The sequence below is a fragment of the Calonectris borealis genome, chromosome 26 (genome assembly GCF_964195595.1).
Source record: "Calonectris borealis chromosome 26, bCalBor7.hap1.2, whole genome shotgun sequence".
NCBI classification, from domain to species: Eukaryota; Metazoa; Chordata; class Aves; order Procellariiformes; family Procellariidae; genus Calonectris; species Calonectris borealis.
Genome location: NC_134337.1, coordinates 8000275 through 8018224, shown reverse-complemented (window position 1 = coordinate 8018224; position 17950 = coordinate 8000275). Strand labels below are relative to the sequence as shown.

At 44.9% G+C, this 17950-nt stretch overlaps 1 protein-coding gene across 4 annotated transcripts in view; it reads right to left on the bottom strand.

Annotated features, from left to right (window-relative positions):
* LRIG2 (leucine rich repeats and immunoglobulin like domains 2) overlaps positions 1-17950 on the bottom strand; it is a 49176-nt gene that overhangs the window by 10449 nt on the left and 20777 nt on the right. For 2 of the 4 annotated variants that reach the window (XR_012677354.1, XR_012677353.1), the window contains exons 9-21: positions 17394-17465; positions 17187-17255; positions 15607-15770; positions 14087-14407; positions 12874-13155; positions 11627-12076; positions 11000-11149; positions 9460-9741; positions 4864-5138; positions 4643-4735; positions 3761-3843; positions 2577-3414; positions 617-864 (exon numbers count right to left, since the gene is read on the bottom strand). Coding sequence is in view for 1 of the 4 variants with exons in the window: in XM_075174236.1 (XP_075030337.1) it covers positions 8605-8834; positions 9460-9741; positions 11000-11149; positions 11627-12076; positions 12874-13155; positions 14087-14407; positions 15607-15770; positions 17187-17255; positions 17394-17465 (2020 nt within the window). In the remaining 3 variants the exon portion in view is untranslated. Of the gene's footprint in view, positions 1-616; positions 865-2576; positions 3415-3760; positions 3844-4642; positions 4736-4863; positions 5139-5357; positions 8835-9459; positions 9742-10999; positions 11150-11626; positions 12077-12873; positions 13156-14086; positions 14408-15606; positions 15771-17186; positions 17256-17393; positions 17466-17950 lie in introns of those variants that run through there. The other 2 variants (XR_012677355.1, XM_075174236.1) reach the window with 2 other exon arrangements.

Here is a 17950-nt window from a genome sequence, read left to right as displayed (position 1 = left end):
AGGCTGACGGCTCGGTGCGAGGCTCTGGGGGCATGCTGTGTGAAGCCCGTAATACCCAACACCTCCTCACCAGGAAAGGCATCACGAAGCCATGCAGGCTTCGTGAACAACACGTCCCGCTGTCCATCTGAGGTCCTCCACCCATCCCTGCTGCGCTGATGCCCGCGAGATGGTGCATGCACCGTGCAAACCAGCATGCAAAAACCCGTCCCCTCTGGAGCCAGGCCCCCGCAGAGACGACGCTGCTCTGCGGGACAGACACAGGCTCTTCTCTTGCAGGCTGGATGCTCCTGCTTTCTCCAGCTGCGGGCACTTGGTTTAGCATAAGTCACTGCGGGGCTGTGACACCCGTTACACAACCTGCTCGTTAATATTGCAACAGCAGGCAAGGTAAGGCTTTGGGCAGCCAGACTGGCCGGGTGGGTGCTGCGTTTGGAGAGCAGCAGAGGGAAAACCTCTCTGTAAAATCACTGGCACAGCCCCAGCCTGAGCACCGCAAGGGAACCGCAGACCTCTGCGGCTGATGCTGCTCCCTGCAGGTAATGACAACGTAGGGAGGAAAAACACCAGGTAGAAAAGCGATGTCCCACTTAAAAGGGCACCGAGAGCCGCTCACCATCAGAAGCATCTTCCCGAGGATGAACAGCCCAGACAGGGACACCGGGGCTCTGGTCAGCAGAGCTCATCACGTCGCACGGCAGCAGAGGATCCGCCGAACACTTCTCCCGCTCCGGATCCGTTCGTGTTGGAGCATCTGAGGGCAGGGAGGGCCTGTGCCTGCCCATGCTACCTGGATTCCTAGAGCTGCTGCCAGTCCAAAAGCCAGTCAATAAAAATCAGTGAAGGGTTTGATAGCGTGTATGCCTGGAAAGACAAACAAACAGGGTTTAATGAAACCTTTATTTTAAAAATATGGTTTTTAATTTAAATGCAAATTGGGTGCTGTGTTATCTGTAGGTCACTTGCACTGACACACTGCTTAATTAGCAGGGATGAGTCTCAGGAAGCAAAAGCAGCTAATGGCTGGCCCTTTCCTGTGCATTTGTTTTAAGTTAATTGAAATTTTTCAGAAAGGGATCTGTCCTGCACTGCAGAACAGCTCCTCACTCTGTTCAGCCAGTCCTTTCCTAAGCCAAGCACGCTGCCAGGGACGCTCTCAGCAGGCTATTAGCTATTAATCGAGTAGGGCACATTTATTTCTGCATCCTGAAATCCCCTTTGGCGAGTCACAAATCACAGCCCACCGTTCGATAGATGTGCCTGCAACATCCAGTGTCAGGCAAAATGGTATCAACAATAAATCTGAGCAAGGATGTGGGAGATTTTTCTAAATGCTGGGGTGAATTACATATATAAGTCTTCAGAAGAGACATTAAACCTAATGTGAAACTGAACCTTCAAAGTGATGAGCAGAGCAGTTATCCCCTGTGTTACATGCAAGTTATACGCAAGAGGATCTCATTTAGAGAAAATCTGCCTTTGCCAAGAGACATGAGCTGGAATGGAGAGCCGTGCCCTCTGAGATGTGCAGCACGGCTCTGGGGACGGAGCTTTAACCCTTCCCTCGGCCAAGCTCTGCCTCGTGCCGCTGCCACCCAGCGCACATGGGCCCCCAGCCCAGGCACGGAGCGGGGCCCCGCCGGCAGCGAAAAGCTGCTGGTTGCTGAACCGCACCCCCGGCCGCTCGGCCGCCTGGACTTGTGCTTACACCCGGGAGACCTCCCCAGAGCTGCCCGAGCAGCGCGGCCGGGTGGGGGAGATGCGGGCAGCGGGAGCGGTGGGGGGATGGCGCCAGCTCGGTGGCCGCAGCGCTGCTCACGTGCACTGAGCAGGAGCAGCCCCTGGCCCGGCGCAGCGCCAGGATCCCCCCCGGGTCACGGCTTGGTCCCGAGGGGGTGGGAAGGCTCTCCCACCCTGCTCCGCAGGGGACAGGCTGCAGTGCGCTTCCCCTCTGCAGGATGAAGCAGCTGTCAGCTTGCAAGATAAACCCTGATATGGAACATTACCAGCAGAAAGCGGCAGCAGAGCAGGAGAGACCCCGCGGCAGCAGCGGCTCTCCCAGCACGCGGCCGAGCGCAGCAGCCGTCAGGGCCTGTCAATAAACGCTCACAGTTTAATCAGCGTATGTCCCTCCACAGAGCAAATCGATAGCATCTCATTGGGAGAAAATGAGATAAACAGTAGTCTTAATAGTGCTCCATTTCCCTGCGAATAGGAACCCCAATCCGGGCCTGCCTCCCGGGCGCAGGAAGAAAAGGCCCTTGGTTAAAAGACAGGCTCCGAGGTTGCCCCATTCTCTGCCGTGCTGCATTTCATCCTGTTTCCCATCCCGACCGCCTCAGTGCAGCAAGAACGAGCAGACCCAGAAGCAGCCGGGTCAGACACGGGAAGGGAAACGCAGCAGCAGTCCCGGCTCTGCCTGGCACGTGCTGGGTCTGTGGGGGCTGTTCGCCTCCTCCCTCTGCATCCGTAACCTGGAGGGTACGAGCTCACCGGCCCTCCTAAAGCGTGTTGGAAACCTCATCTCCAACATGCAGGCAGACACACAACGGGAGCGAACCACCACCTTCCCTCACCTGATGAGGGGATCCACAGGCAAGCAGTCATGGCGTGTTTGCATGCTCGGTGCCACCCGCCCCAGCAGACACCCGTGCGTGGTGTGTGCCATCAGGACCTGGTGCTCCCATGCTGCCGACGTCTGGCTGCAGGCAGCTGCTTTCCAGGATGAGGTAACTTGGCTGCCTGCCGCTGGTTTTCCCAGTTAGCTACTTCAGGGCAAAAGCCATAAAAATTAGGATTTAGAGTTTATCTGGTCCCTATGCTTGTCTGCCTACAAATGCCTAGTTTCATTCTGAAAAAGGATCCTGTGTCTCTTCCAGCTTCCTACGTGTGGGGATCAGCAGCCCAGAGCCCGAGGAGAGCTCCCAGTGCAGGCGAGAGCTGTGGTTGCCTCGGGACCGGAGCCTGCCCTGCCAAAGTCCTGCTGAGGCCGGGGCTCCCGCAGACCGAAGGATTGTCTTCTCTTTCCATCTCAGTTATTTGCTTATTCCCTTGTTAAGCACATACTCTGAAGGGCTTGAAACACTGGGCTCAACCTGGCAGAAGGCAAAGCCATCGCCCCATGAAGAGAGGAGGCGATCTTTCCAAGCGGGAGCCTGGAAGGACCCAGGGACGGAGGGGGCTGCTCCGGAGGGGGAGCGTGTCCCCAGGGCTGCGGCAGCTCAGAGGGCTGTGGCTGGGGCCACCACAGCCACGCTGGGTCACTGAAGCCGACACACCGACGGGCCCATCAGCTCCGTTGCTCCATGGTGCCCAGGCTCCCGTGCTGCATGTGGGGACGTGCGTGGGGCAGCTGCTCGCGGCACTGACCAGCGCCATCGCTCCTGAGCCTGCATCTGACGGGGCCACAAACTCCTGCGGGAGGAGAGGAGAGGAGAATCTGGCAGGCGGGAGGGAAGGTGGTTTAATGAAGTATCCAGTATTTTAAACCACTGAAGGATTAAAGTAAGGAAGGGATCTTCCACAAAAACTCAGTCATTAGCGAAGCCCGAGGGTAGATGCAATTGTTTTCTGTTTTTTCCACTCTTTGATGACCCAGTTTTTTAATCTCATCAGCACCAGGCTTCAGTGTTAATTTTTAAATATGCTTGGGTAACTGAGGACATTAACTATTCATGATCTTATCTTCAATAGCTGTTGGTTCTCTGACTCTGTGCCAGGGTTGAGATATACATAATGAACCAGGGAGAGCTGAACTTACCAGGGAAGGCAATAGCTGGTTTTTCCTGAGCATCTTGTCGAAATGATCACAGGATGGGGTGGGGTTTCACAACACTCGTGCTCCTGGAAAAATCAAGGCTTGCGGGGCAGGCTCATATCATTGAGGCCATCCCTCTGCAATTGTGGTGGCTTGAAAATACATAAGAGTATGCAAAAAGCTGGGAGTTGGGGAATGCTGCGGACACTCTTGTGAATGCTTCAGCTCTGGTCCCTTAGGAAATCCCAATGCAATTTATAAACATGAGGGGAGCTGGCTGCAGGTGGCAGACAGCGCTGCTGTCCCCTGCCCAGCCAGGTACAGGCACTGGAGGAATCCCTGGTTATCAGGCACGTGAGCTGATGAATACAAAAGTCAAGAGCCTACATGCAGAGAAAGGGCAGCCCTTTAGTTCTTGCTATGAAGGGAGACAACAGAAGTAATGACATTTGCTTACAGCCCGGCTTTGCTTTGTGGATGTTTCAGTGTAGGTCCTACAGACACGACACGCTGCCTTGCGGGGAGCCAGGCCACGAGGCATCAGGCAGCGCTGCCGAACGCATCGCACGTTGCCACAGAAAACCGGGCAGGGACCCAAGGCGAGGCTGCCAGCAGCTGCCCCGGCTCTGCCACAGAGCCTGCTCCTACAGCTGCCAGCGAGGCGGGAGCCTCTGCGCAGGCTGGCTGGCGCTCCCGGGAGCTGCATCTGGGGATGCTCTCTGCCAAACTGGCCCCCTGGGCAGCCCCGGCTGCTACGGCCAGGAGAGGAAAGCCCTGCACTGGAGGCTGTCACGTGCTGTGCTTCAACAGCAGCGTGCCAAGCCGGGTGACTAAACCTCGCATGTCAGGCTGCGCATACACCCAGCTCTCGTGAACCACACTTGCCTTGGGTGCAAACTTCACTTGTCAGCAAGAACAGAGGATGAGGCAGCTACAGGAGCTCGGGTTAACTTGGGAAAAGCTACATGGTGCTGCGAGCTGTGAACAGGTAAAACAGCAAAGTATCAAAATGGAGCACAGGAGAGCAAGGTGATTAATTATCAGAACATGAACCAGGACAAGAATACAGTGATAGAGCAAGTTATTCAAAGGAATAAAAAACTTACGCTGGCTTTTAGAAGGGATGGTAGCTGTTAGGGTGGGAGGCATGCACCTCTGCCCTTCTGCAGCAGATTTGTGGGGGCACACTCTCACAACTCATTTATGCTGACAGTCTCTGCCAGAAAGAAAATCTCTTTGGCACTTCAAAGGATCTGAATAGCAGGACGACAGCGTCGGGAGCACGGTGATCTGTGAGTCTCCTGTCCCAGAGTCAACAGCACTGCTGGAGAACTACCCGCACATTTTCAGAAAAGGGTACAGGGTGTTTCCTACTGGAAAACTGAAATAAGAATCACAGAATCAGAGAATGGGTGAGGCTGGAAGGGACCTCTGGAGGTCACCTTGTCCAACCCTCTGCTCAAGCAGGGGCACCTGGGGCCACCTGCCCAGGAACATATCCACACAGCAAAGTTTACTGTTTTTTTTCCCTATGAAAATTAAATATCATAGAAGAAAAATGAATTATTTAATCTGGAAACTAACAAAGTTACACTGGATGTTCAATGTATATAGCATTTTATTGAATGAAGGTATATTACAATAGACAAACATATATTACACATGCTATACAAAATATACATTCTTATGTGAAAAAAAAAATAAATAGACACTAGCAAATAGCAACAGGGAACAAAATCAGCTTTGCTCATGCTGTCTTATGAACCCCAGTTCCTGTACTGTTAGTACTTTGGCATTGATTGAAGAAACTGTTTGTGTTTACTGAAAACAGAATGGCTGCTCCGTCCCATCTGCACCTCCTGGAGGAAAGGGGAAAGAAGAGAGACCTCATTTTTTCTGCAAGTCTGCCTAGGAAGCTTTTCCACAACGCTAAGCACAGCAAGGTGTTCACCTACTTACAAGCTTCAGCTGTTTACAACCATCTTATGGACTTTAAAGAGATACCATTGCTCATGGAAGAATGCAAATGTCCTAATTCATAATGGCGGCTTTTATAGGCCAGTATCTCACAGAAATGAGTGCAGCTTTAGCTCCTAAATGGCTTCAAGAGCCAGCACTTCAGTTTGTTCTGGTGCAGACAGCATTAATTTTAAAGCCTTGGTCTTGGCCAAGCACATCTTACCTACCTAAAGGGAATTCAATCACACTAAGGAGTTGTGCCCAAGGTACACCTAAGGTCTGGACATCAGCAGCTGTACGGTGACAGAGCTGTATTAGCTCAAGTCCACAAAAGAAGGATGAAAGAAAAAGTAACAAGCATTTGCCAAATGGCGATGGGAGACAGAGCAGCAGTAGGGGGGGCTATTTTCCTGCTAGGGGGAAATCGTGGCTCTGCACATGGCAAGCAGCACTCTGCCACAGCAGCCTGTGTGAATAGCTGGAGAAAGCAGCAAGCAGCCCAGAAGGATGAGACTTTGCTGCTGCTGTAGTTTCATGACCTGACCTTTCTCATCTGGATTTAAACCTACAGTACTGGATTCCTGCAACAGAGATAACTTTGGATTGAAAATAACGTCTTAAATGCCGTCTGGAAAGGAAAAGCCTGGAGGAAATAAAAACAGAAAGGAATGAACTTAAGATTCTTCTTTTAGCATGTATGTTATTAAAACATTTCAGATGTCAGAGCCCAAAAAGAGTTTCACACACCTGTGTTTCTCTCTACTTTATCCAAAGGTCAAGGACAATTGGATCCTCTTCCTACTAAAGCTGCTGGCTATCAAAGTAACCACAGTTGCTTTGAGAGCATGGTAAGAGCCCTTGATAATATTTGCTCATTTGCATAGATCTGACTATTATTCATGCCCAAAGAGCTGTGGGAAAATAATCATTATTCCCAGCATTTTCTCACTCATTTACTCAAATAATCCACAGTCTCAAAAGTTTCAGCTGTGATTCTGCATGACTGCATCTGATACTGCAGTCACACACCCTTCTATCTAGGAATGGATCAACGGGAAGTGTTACATACCTCTCTTGGGCTGGTCCAAAAAGGTTTTTCTGTCTTTATAAAAATACACCAGCTGTTTTCATTTTAGTACATATCTAAATGTACCTGAAAAAATGCAACAATGACTAGGAAGAAAGCCCCTTGCTCTTCAGGCATGCATATACAGCATAATGTTGAAGCACTCTAGCACCGAGCACAACATACTTGCTGAAAACCCACCACTGATGAGTCTTTAACCCCTGCTACGCAAAGGCGCATTTTCCCAGAAGAAAGAACTTTCAGAAAGTCTTTATGATGTTCTTCCTCCTAATTTTGTCAGCCGCATTCCACTGTAACTAATGAAGTCTGTGTTTCCTCTGTCTCAGCAAGTACTAGATTTTCAATACGGAGTGGTTCCCTGCATATTGTTTAATTTCTCACCTGTCAAATATTTAAACGTTTTAGTTCCCCAGACCTCAGGGTGGCCATGAGAGAGTTCAACAGAGCAACAATTTTTCATGGTATTTTACGACAGAAAAGGACGCAAGTGTTTTAAACTATATATGCCTCTTGGCTGTGCAGAGGAAACAGAAAATCCACAGTATAGTTCACTGAGTATTTATCAAATGATCTCCCAATTTGTCCGATGCTTTTCATCACAACATTCTTTTCAAAAGTTAACTGTCAGCTAGGAAAAATACATGGAGACCTCTCTGCAACATACACAACACAAAGGCTTTTTTAAAGGTAAAAGCTTAGATAAACTTCTGAAACAAACCACTCAAAACTCCCATTCTATAGCTATTTTACCAGATGACCAGAAGGAAACATTTTGTGTACTGTTCTTTTTGTTTGCTATTTACAAGAACTCCTGTGAAGTTGGATACTACAGCCTGGAATACGGGTTAACACTGCTTGCTAATGCAGGGTCTGTTGCACTTTATGCTCTACTGGACAAGACTCTACTGGGTGCCTAATATAGAGATTTAAGGACTCTCTCAACACTTAAACAGGTCAAACTTGGAATTCTGCTAATGTCATGAAATGGATCAGCTTGCAGGCAGGTCAGCCAGGCTCGATGCATAGAGAGTTGTATGTAACAATGAAATTCATCAATATCACAGTTTCACCACATACCTATAGTAAATTAATTTCTTTCCAAAATGAAGACAGCTCTGTCCCCTCAGAAAGACGCATTCAGTCTCACAAAAAAAAAAAAACCAAACCATATGGCTTGGTATGCAGCTGTCAAGACTAACAGTATGGTACATACTTTGGCATAATAAAAAATATATTTACATTACAGCCAACACATTTATATGCTTAGTGTATACAAAATATTTATAAATGCAAATTTATTTACAACTAAAGTCCATTATTCATAGGAGAAAACAAGCCCCAAAGTTAGACTGGTAACAGACGCCTGCCAACAGTCTAAGGAACAAAAAGCTGGCCAACAGTTTTATGCTTACAATTACTGGGGAATTCCATGAGGAGGCCCTGAACATTTGTTTTCAAGCAGACAATGCAGTGTGAAATAGCTATGCGTTCTTGAGAGATTTTGAAAGCATGCACCAACACAAAGGCTGCTTCCAACATCAGAAAATCCATGTTTTAATGCATTCTTGTGGATATCACTAATCATCCATTTGTTCTGTTGCACATTCCCATTTCCCCATACACAGAAATCCAAGGAAAAAGGGCATGTGCCACCTCCTCCTAGGGAGTCTGACTCTGTTTAGTCAGCCTGTAACTGTAGACACACGTGCACAAGCATCTTTGGCCTTGGGTTTAGTCCTGAGGTAGTAAATACAAAAGGTCAGTTGATACGGATTTGCTTTCAAGACTTCATTTTAGTGTCTTACGTGGTTTCACTATAGTCATGAATGTTCCGTGTCCTATTAAAATCAAAGTGATGTTCACGTAACCTGTGGCAAGGTCTGGGTGAAGCAGCTTGTTCCCGGTCACTGTCAATAATGCCCTCGCTTCGAAGAGGCCGTGGGGTCTCACGGGCTGACTGCTGATGCAGAAAGTGTGAGTGAGAGAGCGCTAGGTCTTTGTTTACTCCCCATAAAGGAATCTGAAAGGGTTCTGAGGAAGAAAAATTAGAAGATGAACAGGAGTGAGTTCATGATAAACACACTCAAATTTTAGACAGATTTGAGTTGTGCAACGCAGCAATAACAGTCTTTCCAAGGTTATTTTCTGTTTTTGAGAGCATATTTGACCAGATGCTCTCCTGTTTCAGCAACCAGTAACCAGAAACAACACACACAGTTTCAGTGTGAATTTTTAAAAAGGCTACCTGGAAGAAAGTCAACATAAAAACAATAAATTAAAAAAAAAAATCTTTTGGAGTTCTTTGAAACTCAGGCCAGCTCAAACAGAAGGGCTATTTGAATTTCCTATGTGAAGCTTTAGCTCTTGGCTAATAGATGTTCTTGAAGTGCATGCAAGGGATCACATTCAACAAGCCTGAAGAGATGAACTGCAGATTAAGAAATACTATCTTTTTAACATCACCCTCTTCAACTCTTGGGTACTGGATGCAAACTGAGGGCTAGTTCTCAGAACAGGTGGTTTATAAACAGATGAGTTACTCCACAAACTACGGTCACTTGAAGAATTAGCTGTGTATCAACAGTGAAGGGCAGCACACGGAAGGCCAGAGTTATCACGGAATACAAAGCAACAAGAGGGAAAAGGGGACGCTCACCATTAATCTGCTGCGAGGAGATTTTCTTTTCATTTATTTTGTCGTGGTTAGTAAGGAAGACAGCCATGTCTCTGTCTGCCAAGAGATTATCAAGAGTACTGGTTTCATGCTGGGTGCGTGCTGTATATGTTTCCTTAGGCATCTGCACCATGAGATTAGGGAGAGTTTGATCCAGAGGGTCCTCTTCTGTGATGTAGGCATAGGGACAGTACTCTCGTGTCCTGGAGTAGATGTTTGCATTGTCATAACAGTCCGAGCAGATTACCAATGGCGCTGCGCCACCTGACAAACATGATGGAAAAACAAAATACTCTCAAAGAGGATACGGACGCTTGATTTCCACAGACTCTTTCGTGTCTTAGCATGACCATGTATTACAGTGGCACAGTTTGAAGGGCCTTTATACAGTTAACATGGCAACAGAGTACTCAGTTTGACCGTTTACTGAAGAAGTCACATAAGAAATGCTCTAGGTCCACCACCAGCCAAATTCTCAATAGCACTGCCCTTCTAAGGCTGACCAGAGGAAAACCATGGACATGACTGAGATGTTTCCTCTCCTATTTCAAGGGCAAAAGGGTTCCATGCAGGTCCAACCAGCTTGGGTACCAGGCTGAAACAGCCCTGGAATCAAACCGGGATACCTATCCACATCAATTTATGCTCTTGCATGCCCACATACCTCAGACCAGATGATAAAGCGGTCATTGAGACGAGCTGCTTCTCAACTCCTTCCTGATACAGACTTTAGTGTAGCAGGACTACAGACTAGAGGGAATGGATCATGGGACAGATGTGAAAACTTACACTGAAGGATCGCTTTTGAAAGCCAGCCTATATAAGGATTGGATGGCTCCTCAGCATTTGGATGGTAAAAATAGCACCTCTATAGACTCAATGGCGCAAATACCCTGAAAAGCGTCCAAACAAGGTAGGGAAATAGCGTAGACCCTTTAGGTCTGCCTGTAGCAAGCGGACTATGTATCTGGCAGAGGCAGTCGTGTTATGCCAAGGACAAAAGGTACAGCAAGTCATCTTCCAGGCGAACTTTACTTCCACCTCTTATCGCCTGGACTCTTGAGATGCCAAAGAAAAGAAACAGCATAAAAATCTACCTTGACATTTAACCTCAGAATTGTCTAATGGCATCCCCATCTTGCTGAACAGATCACAAACCCTGAAGCAAAGAGCCTCTGGAGGGAACTATACTACCCTGGCACCTGAAGGACAGCAGTCATGACATCTACACACAAAGGCACTCATAGCAGATGTGAGCCCAGACATTGCTGGACCGAAGATTAAACCAGGCACATGGAATGCAGAAGCCTTGACAGCAGAATATAAACAAACACTAAAAGAAAGACAGGAGATGCCTCAAACTCAGAACGATCAATGGAAATTCTTCTCTAGGAAAAGTCACCTTTGACATTAATATGCAGTACTACCCTGCATTGTGCAATACTGCTGCGAGCTATGAGGACTAGACTGCGCACTGGCATCCTGCTGAAACACAAGTAATACACGTGAGGGCTTTGCTTACCATCTGTGCCTTTATGCACGTAGCTACTGGCTGGAGGCATAAGCTGCTGATGGCTTCCTGCCTCTGAGTTACTGTAGCCTTCCTGAGGCTCTGACAGAGTTCCTTGGGAGGACAGATAGCTGGGAATGTCTGCAGGTAGGTTCATCTCCTCTGCAAGGCAGAATTAACATTGATGACGTTAACAGCTAAGTGTGAAGATTTCAAGGTAGTAACAACACTATTACCCACATTAACAAAAATGTCATCCAGAATTTCAACTCATATATAGTTTTCTTTTTTCTACCTCAGTGATTGAAAATCCATATAGCTAGTTCAGAACTAACAGGGCCAGAACGGAAATTTACATATATACTCCAGGTCCTGAGAACATTGTAGTTTATTTAAACATTTATTTCCAACTCATTTCCCTCAATGTAGAACAAATCTAGTGTATAAGGAATAAAATTAACACACTTTTGATATTTAAGAAAAACTCTAAAATGAAGGACTTTGAGCAAATCCCTGAAGATTTTAGAAGGAAATCTTCAGTTCTTCAATCTTATCATCTGTAATGAATCCAGAAATTTCACCACTCTTAACAAGTGTTTTCAATAAAAACAGGGCTGAAGACTTGCTTTTGCACTTTACCTGTATTAGTGATGCTGTAATCTTCACTCTTCCTTCTCATGTGGTAGATCACAATAACCCATACCAGGGAAGTTCCCACAACACAGCACACCACGACAATAATCACAATGCCTACTGTTGTCCAGCCATCCTCCTCATGGACAATGCCACTCTGGGAAGAATCGCAATTTGGGGAAGCCAGGACATTTAGGTAAATATGGCCACGCTCGGTGCCCAGTGTGTTGGACATAATGCACGTGTACTTCCCAGCATCCTCTAGTCCAGCATCCACAATGATAAGGAGTTGATTTGCCGCAGCAAAAAAATGCCTTTCTGTGACTGTCAAAGGGCCATCGTCTTTAGTCCAGTTGAGGCGAGGGGCAGGACTGCCACCAGCTATGCACTGCAAGACAGCAGTTTCACCTCGGGTTACCGTTCTGTCTTCCAGGGGCCTAACGAAGGAAGGAGTTTCTGTGACAGAAAACAGTGGAGGGAAAAAACCCATAAATTGTAAGATAACTTCATTGTGCAACACCAGCGTGTACTCCATGATATTTAAAAATCTGATCTTACAACCTGAACGTAAACTTGAGCAATGAAATACAGGATTCAGGAAATCCCATGAGTTCAGCTCTTCTATGGATCACTGCAGCAAACACAGGTACAGCAAACATCCCCAAAATTATGCTAGCCACAGCCTGTTTTATGTATTCCAATTCTAAATTTGCCTATGACCATAATGTTAAAAGTCAGTGTCTTCAAAAAATACTGCACTCTAGAAGGAACTGTCCTTCCATTATTACTCAGCATAGTTCATGTTACCTGCAACTAAATTTGTTCCAAGACAACACAAATTATCTATCTAGTCTACACTGCTGGATTGAGATATGCCCCTCAGTTCTCTCCTGCAAAGATCATACTAACTTCACTGGTCAGCACTGTAGCTTAGCTTCTATAGCTTCACTGTTCAAAAATCGTGTCAAGTGCTGCATTCAAATGCCCCAAAACCACACAAAGCAGTTAGAGATGCTGTTCCAGAGGCAGCATCCTTTAAATTTAACGTTTGGGGGCGGGAGGAGCAACCATGGGGAAAAAAAGTCTTCTCTTGTTATTGCAAAATTCCATCTACAGCTATAGGAAAAGGAAACTACGCTCTTTTGTTTTAACTTCATCCTTTAGGACTTAAGCTTGTTACTTACAGGTAAGCTACACTAGCACCACAGAAGTGAAGTGATCCATATGCAAGCACAGATTAGCACACCACTTACCTAACACAGTCAGCGTGGCATTTGCTGACAAACCACCTGCAATGTTTTGTGCCATACAGCTATAGATTCCCATGTCTTCTATTTTCACATTTGCAATAAAGAACACATCGTCCTCAGGCATGACGTGCATCCTCCTCTCTCTTGCAGCAGGGAAGTCTGTGCCACCATCTTTCTGCCAGGAGATCTGTGGAGTAGGGTGGCCCTCTGCAGCACACTCCAGCCGTGCCATCGCCCCAGTGCGGATAGTAAGATCCATGGGGGTTTTCAGGAAAGAAGGCATCTCTGGATCAAAGGAGACATAGTTTCAGTATTTTCAGTACCAGGGAAAAAGTAGCAAAAGCTCCACAGCACAGAGAATATCTGAAAACAAACAAATCTGAAACACATCTGTAGTTCCCCCTAAGAGAGGGGGCCAGATTCTTCTGAAGAACTGCACAAATTTTCAGTGGTCATTTCTAAGAGCCTATCCTCCAAATTAAATACAGTATCTACAGTGTTCATTTAAGATGATCTGAAGAACAACATTTGTCATGGGGAAGAGACAGGAAAAGGTTTAGCCTTCTTCATAAGTCCTTTGTCACACTTTTTCTTCCCTGGTAATAGGGAAGGCGAACTTCCATCTTGCCAGTCCAAGTCTGCATTCTCTCTTCTGGACAAGCAAAACCAACACAGGCACCTCTGCTCTCAGATACAATGGGGATCAGCGGTCTGCTGACTGATGTGAACATTGTCTTCTTACCTCCCTTCCCTCAAGCCAAAATAAACAGAATCATTATGGCTAAAAACAAAGGACTTCATAATTGATTTTTCAGAGTTTGTTTCCAGTCCCACAAGTTATTTTTAGTTGAATCTTCCCTAGCTTTACAAACACATGGGAAAGGTGCTTAGTTCTGAAGAGACAGCAGAGGGAGCTTTTAGTTTAAGAGACTTCTACCTCCATTTAACTAGATAAACAACTAATTGTACTATAATGAAAGCATGAGAGCTACCTGCTCCTTTTGAAAAGTCAACAGAAGGCTTTTCACCCACAGGAAAAAAAAAAAAAAAAAATCACTCTTTCCTGCTTTGTAAAAAGATGTTTGATACTTCTAAATACCAATGAGACAGTCTTGCAAGACTATTTTGGGCCAGCTCTAGTGAAAAACAGACTTATAGCTATTTAAATAAAGCTTTAGGTTAAAAGTATTTCTCCTTTGTTACCATGATTGCTTACCATTGACAGTCAGCTTGGCTTTGTTGGAATAATTGGAACCAAAGTGATTGGTGACGATGCACTGATACTTCCCTTCATCAGTGAAATTCACATTGAAAAGGTGCAGGACAGTGGTATACTCGACCACCTCGCTACTTTGCTGCTGATATCTGGCAAAATTCTCAACCTCTGCATCACACAATACTTCACTGTCTTTACGCCAGGCAGTGGACATGGGTGAATCACTGCTGCTCACAGCAGTGCAAGTCAGAGTCACATTCATGCCTCGCAGAGCAATTGTGGTCTCAGGATGCACTTTTATCTGCGGTTTAGGGAAATTATCTGAAAATAAAAGCACCAAGATTAGTTACTTTCCTCTTCAACTTGCAAGTAATATTGCAAGAAAATTCACTCAAAAGACAATGTAAGCAGAAAGCAAGCTTTGGGAACAGATGTCTTGCTTGATGTGCACATATTCAGCTGTTTTCAGTTGGAAATCAAGCTGTGAAACAGGATTAGAACCACCCATAGGCATACAGAATAAGCATTGAGAACAAACAGCATAGAAGCATGGTCTTGAGCAGCGCCCTGCATTTTGTGCAACTGTCTGGAACTTACTATATTTAGATCATACACAAAAGCCATGCTCGGCTGAAGAGCTAGGCTATTTTACGAAGGACTGAGACTTATTTTCAGATAGTTTAAACATCTTGAAGAGCCTTTAAGTTCGACAAATACACAGCACAGCAAGCTGGCAGTTCACTCTATCTCATCCCACTCGACGAGAGTTATTTCAATACCTATTATTTCAGCAAAGACATTCTCGTAGGCACACACAGTGTTCAGTGTCAGGCACCACAGTGGTGATACTAGAATGGAGAAGTGGGTGCTTGCGCCTAGACGATGATTATTGTAGCCCTTACCACCAAAAGAATGAAAGAATTGTGTACACACAAGTAACACTTATCAGATTGCTCACCCAGAAAATGGAACACCAGACTATTTCCAGGCCTGCCACAGACTTCACACATGACTCTGGGCAAAGAGTCTCTCAGTTTTCCATCTCACAGTTCGGTTACAAAAATAAACAGGCTTATGTCTGAAACTGTGGTGGCAGAGACCAGATAAACATTACAGATATGGAGTATCAGAAAACGTGCCAGAGTATTAACTAGTCTAGCCTTGCTGGTATGGGCAAGAACCAGTAAGGAAGTGTCAGCCCTTCGAAAGCTAAAGGCATTCATAAGCAGGGAGAATGGAAGCATAAGCAGTTTTTAACAGTAACCTAAATGAAAAACACTGCAGTCTCACAGAATTCTTCCCTCGGGTTAGTTTCAGTGCTCAAGTACAACCAAACAGAGCAAAGAGAAACAGAATTAAATCCCAAACTCCAAAGCAGACCCAGTGATGTACACAGGCCCACATGTGCATCACGGCCAAGACCAAGTACCTCCAGCAGTGCTTCAGACTGATTTCAGAAAGGTACCTACACAGATTTGCGTTACCGTGTTTTTATATCAAAAGTCATTAAAGATACAAACCACAGACAAAGTCATCAGGGTCCACACTGAGAAGGCTTTGTCCTGCTAACCATTCAGGATGAGCACAGCTAACGTTTACAGCCTGCTGTAAATGGCTGTCAGTGAGCCACTGCGGCAGCCATTTCAACTGGCAATCACAAAGCAAGCTGCTAGTGTTCAAAATTCTGCAGAAACAAGGCAAAATAAAAGTGTGATTAAAGTTTAGTATTTCACATTCCTACATGTGATTTCATGCAGCAAAACAACTTAAAGCATATATATTCAGAAATTTCAAGATTTACAGTATTCTTTTATGCCTATGGGTATTTATTATAAAATGTTAGCTATATATGCTATAAACAATCCAGAAAAACCTTCCCTTTATGTCAGCATTAAAACCTTACATTTCTTTTTAATTCTGAAGGAAACAACCTTGGATTTTCAACTTCTAAAAAAAATATGAAGCCCGTCTTTACAATTATCCCATCCCTCTTTAAAGCAATTAAAAGGAACATAACACTGCAGAGCAGCTCTATGTCTCAAACTCAACGCACTTGCCATTACGAAATGAGTGTAAGCCTCAATATTCATTTTCATGCTAGCTAATAAATATTTAAGAATAAAAGTGATTTGTTTCTACAGGTATCTACTGCAGATTGTTTTCTCTGCTCCACAGAAAAACTGCGAACAGGAAACAATGATGGGTCACACTTTCCCCACCACCTGCCTTCAAAGTTTCCTAAATATTATGTATGAGTATGACTGACTGGAGGAAGTCCAGCACTTTAACAAGAAGTGATCTGCCACTAGATAAATCCAGTAGTGAGACAGGAGAGGCACACAAACAAGCCAGGATTCCATCCTGCTCTTTGCCCATACATACCAACAATTCCTCACTCTTAAATACATTAGAGAAGGCAATGAAAGTCTTATCTTTAACACCTAAAACGTGTCTCCTCAAACTGGCAGATCTTGCAGACTAACAGTCCATCTGGCCAAGATTAACTAAGTGAATAACAGTTTTAAAACAGATTACACGATATTCAGAGATTTGACATGACTGTGTTACAGCAGGATTAGTCTTGGGTGTGAAGGTCACTTCACATTATAATACTTTAGAAGTCTGAAGATCACAAGAGGCTCTAGCAGCTTAAGCATCTGCTGAGCAAGTAAAAATACTTGTCTAGCTGTGAATTTTAAAGCCTTTCCCTAGTCCCAAAAACAGGAAGACAAAATGTAGCATTTGCTAACCCCCCTGAAAGATTCCTGATGAATAATTTATTTTGTTCACTGTCTACATGCTAGCATGTGCTGAGTTTGCTGCAAAATCGTAAGATATGAAAAACTTAATGGTTCAGCACTGCAAGAAAAAATTACTTTCTACTAATTGCAACTAAGGAAATGGAGGTGCAGATTTTATCAAACTTTAAATCTAAGTATACTGCTACCGATTTTGAGTCGATAAATTATCAGCATTGCTTTAAATATTTCATGATGAAAGCAGACAGTTCAGTCAACTTCAGCCAATCTTACAATGGCTGAAGGATTCTTTACAAAGGCAGGACTTGTAAAGAATCTGTAAATACTTGTTATGAACTTACAGCTCCTTCAGATGAGCCTGGGCAAATGCATTTTCTTGGATGGACATTACTGCATTGTTGCTTAAATCTCTGTAAGTTAAGCAAAGAGAATAATAATGGGTAAGTATGATTTCATATGCTACCTTCAGTTAAATTCTTGAAAATTTGACAGAGCATACAAGACTGAAGTTGACAAATAATTAGAAGTTCTACAAGTAAAGTACTTACAGATGTTCAAGTCCTTCAAGACCGGAGAATGCTTTTTTGGTAATTGACTTAATCTGGTTTCCTTGCAAGATTCTGAAAGACAAAGCCCCCCAAACCCAGAAATCAGTCTGAATGACAATATGACTTCACAAATAAGACCCAAAAGAAGTTCCCTCTAATGTTTAACTACGTTTTTTCTAATTCTAGCTGAGCTAGAAGATCAAATACTATTTTTTGAGCTTAAAGGCTCAACTAATTTTCCTAAGAACAAGGTTTCTTTTCCATTCTGAACTTAGAGATTTGGGTTACAGATGTGTCCGAAGATAATTTAAGTCAGCAGAATGAAACAATGATAAGTAGAACTTGGGAGTGGAGCAATAACTTCTGAATACCAATCTGCCACAATCCCATTAGTTCCCGAGACTGCACCCTCATACCAAGCTATTTGTTATAAGCAATGTCTGTAGCTCCACAGGATGGAGCTTCCTACAAAGCACATGGCACTGGATAAAAAGTGCATAGTCTAAGTACCGAAAAGCTGTTAATTCAATAGTGTTTCATATTTGCTCAAAAATAAT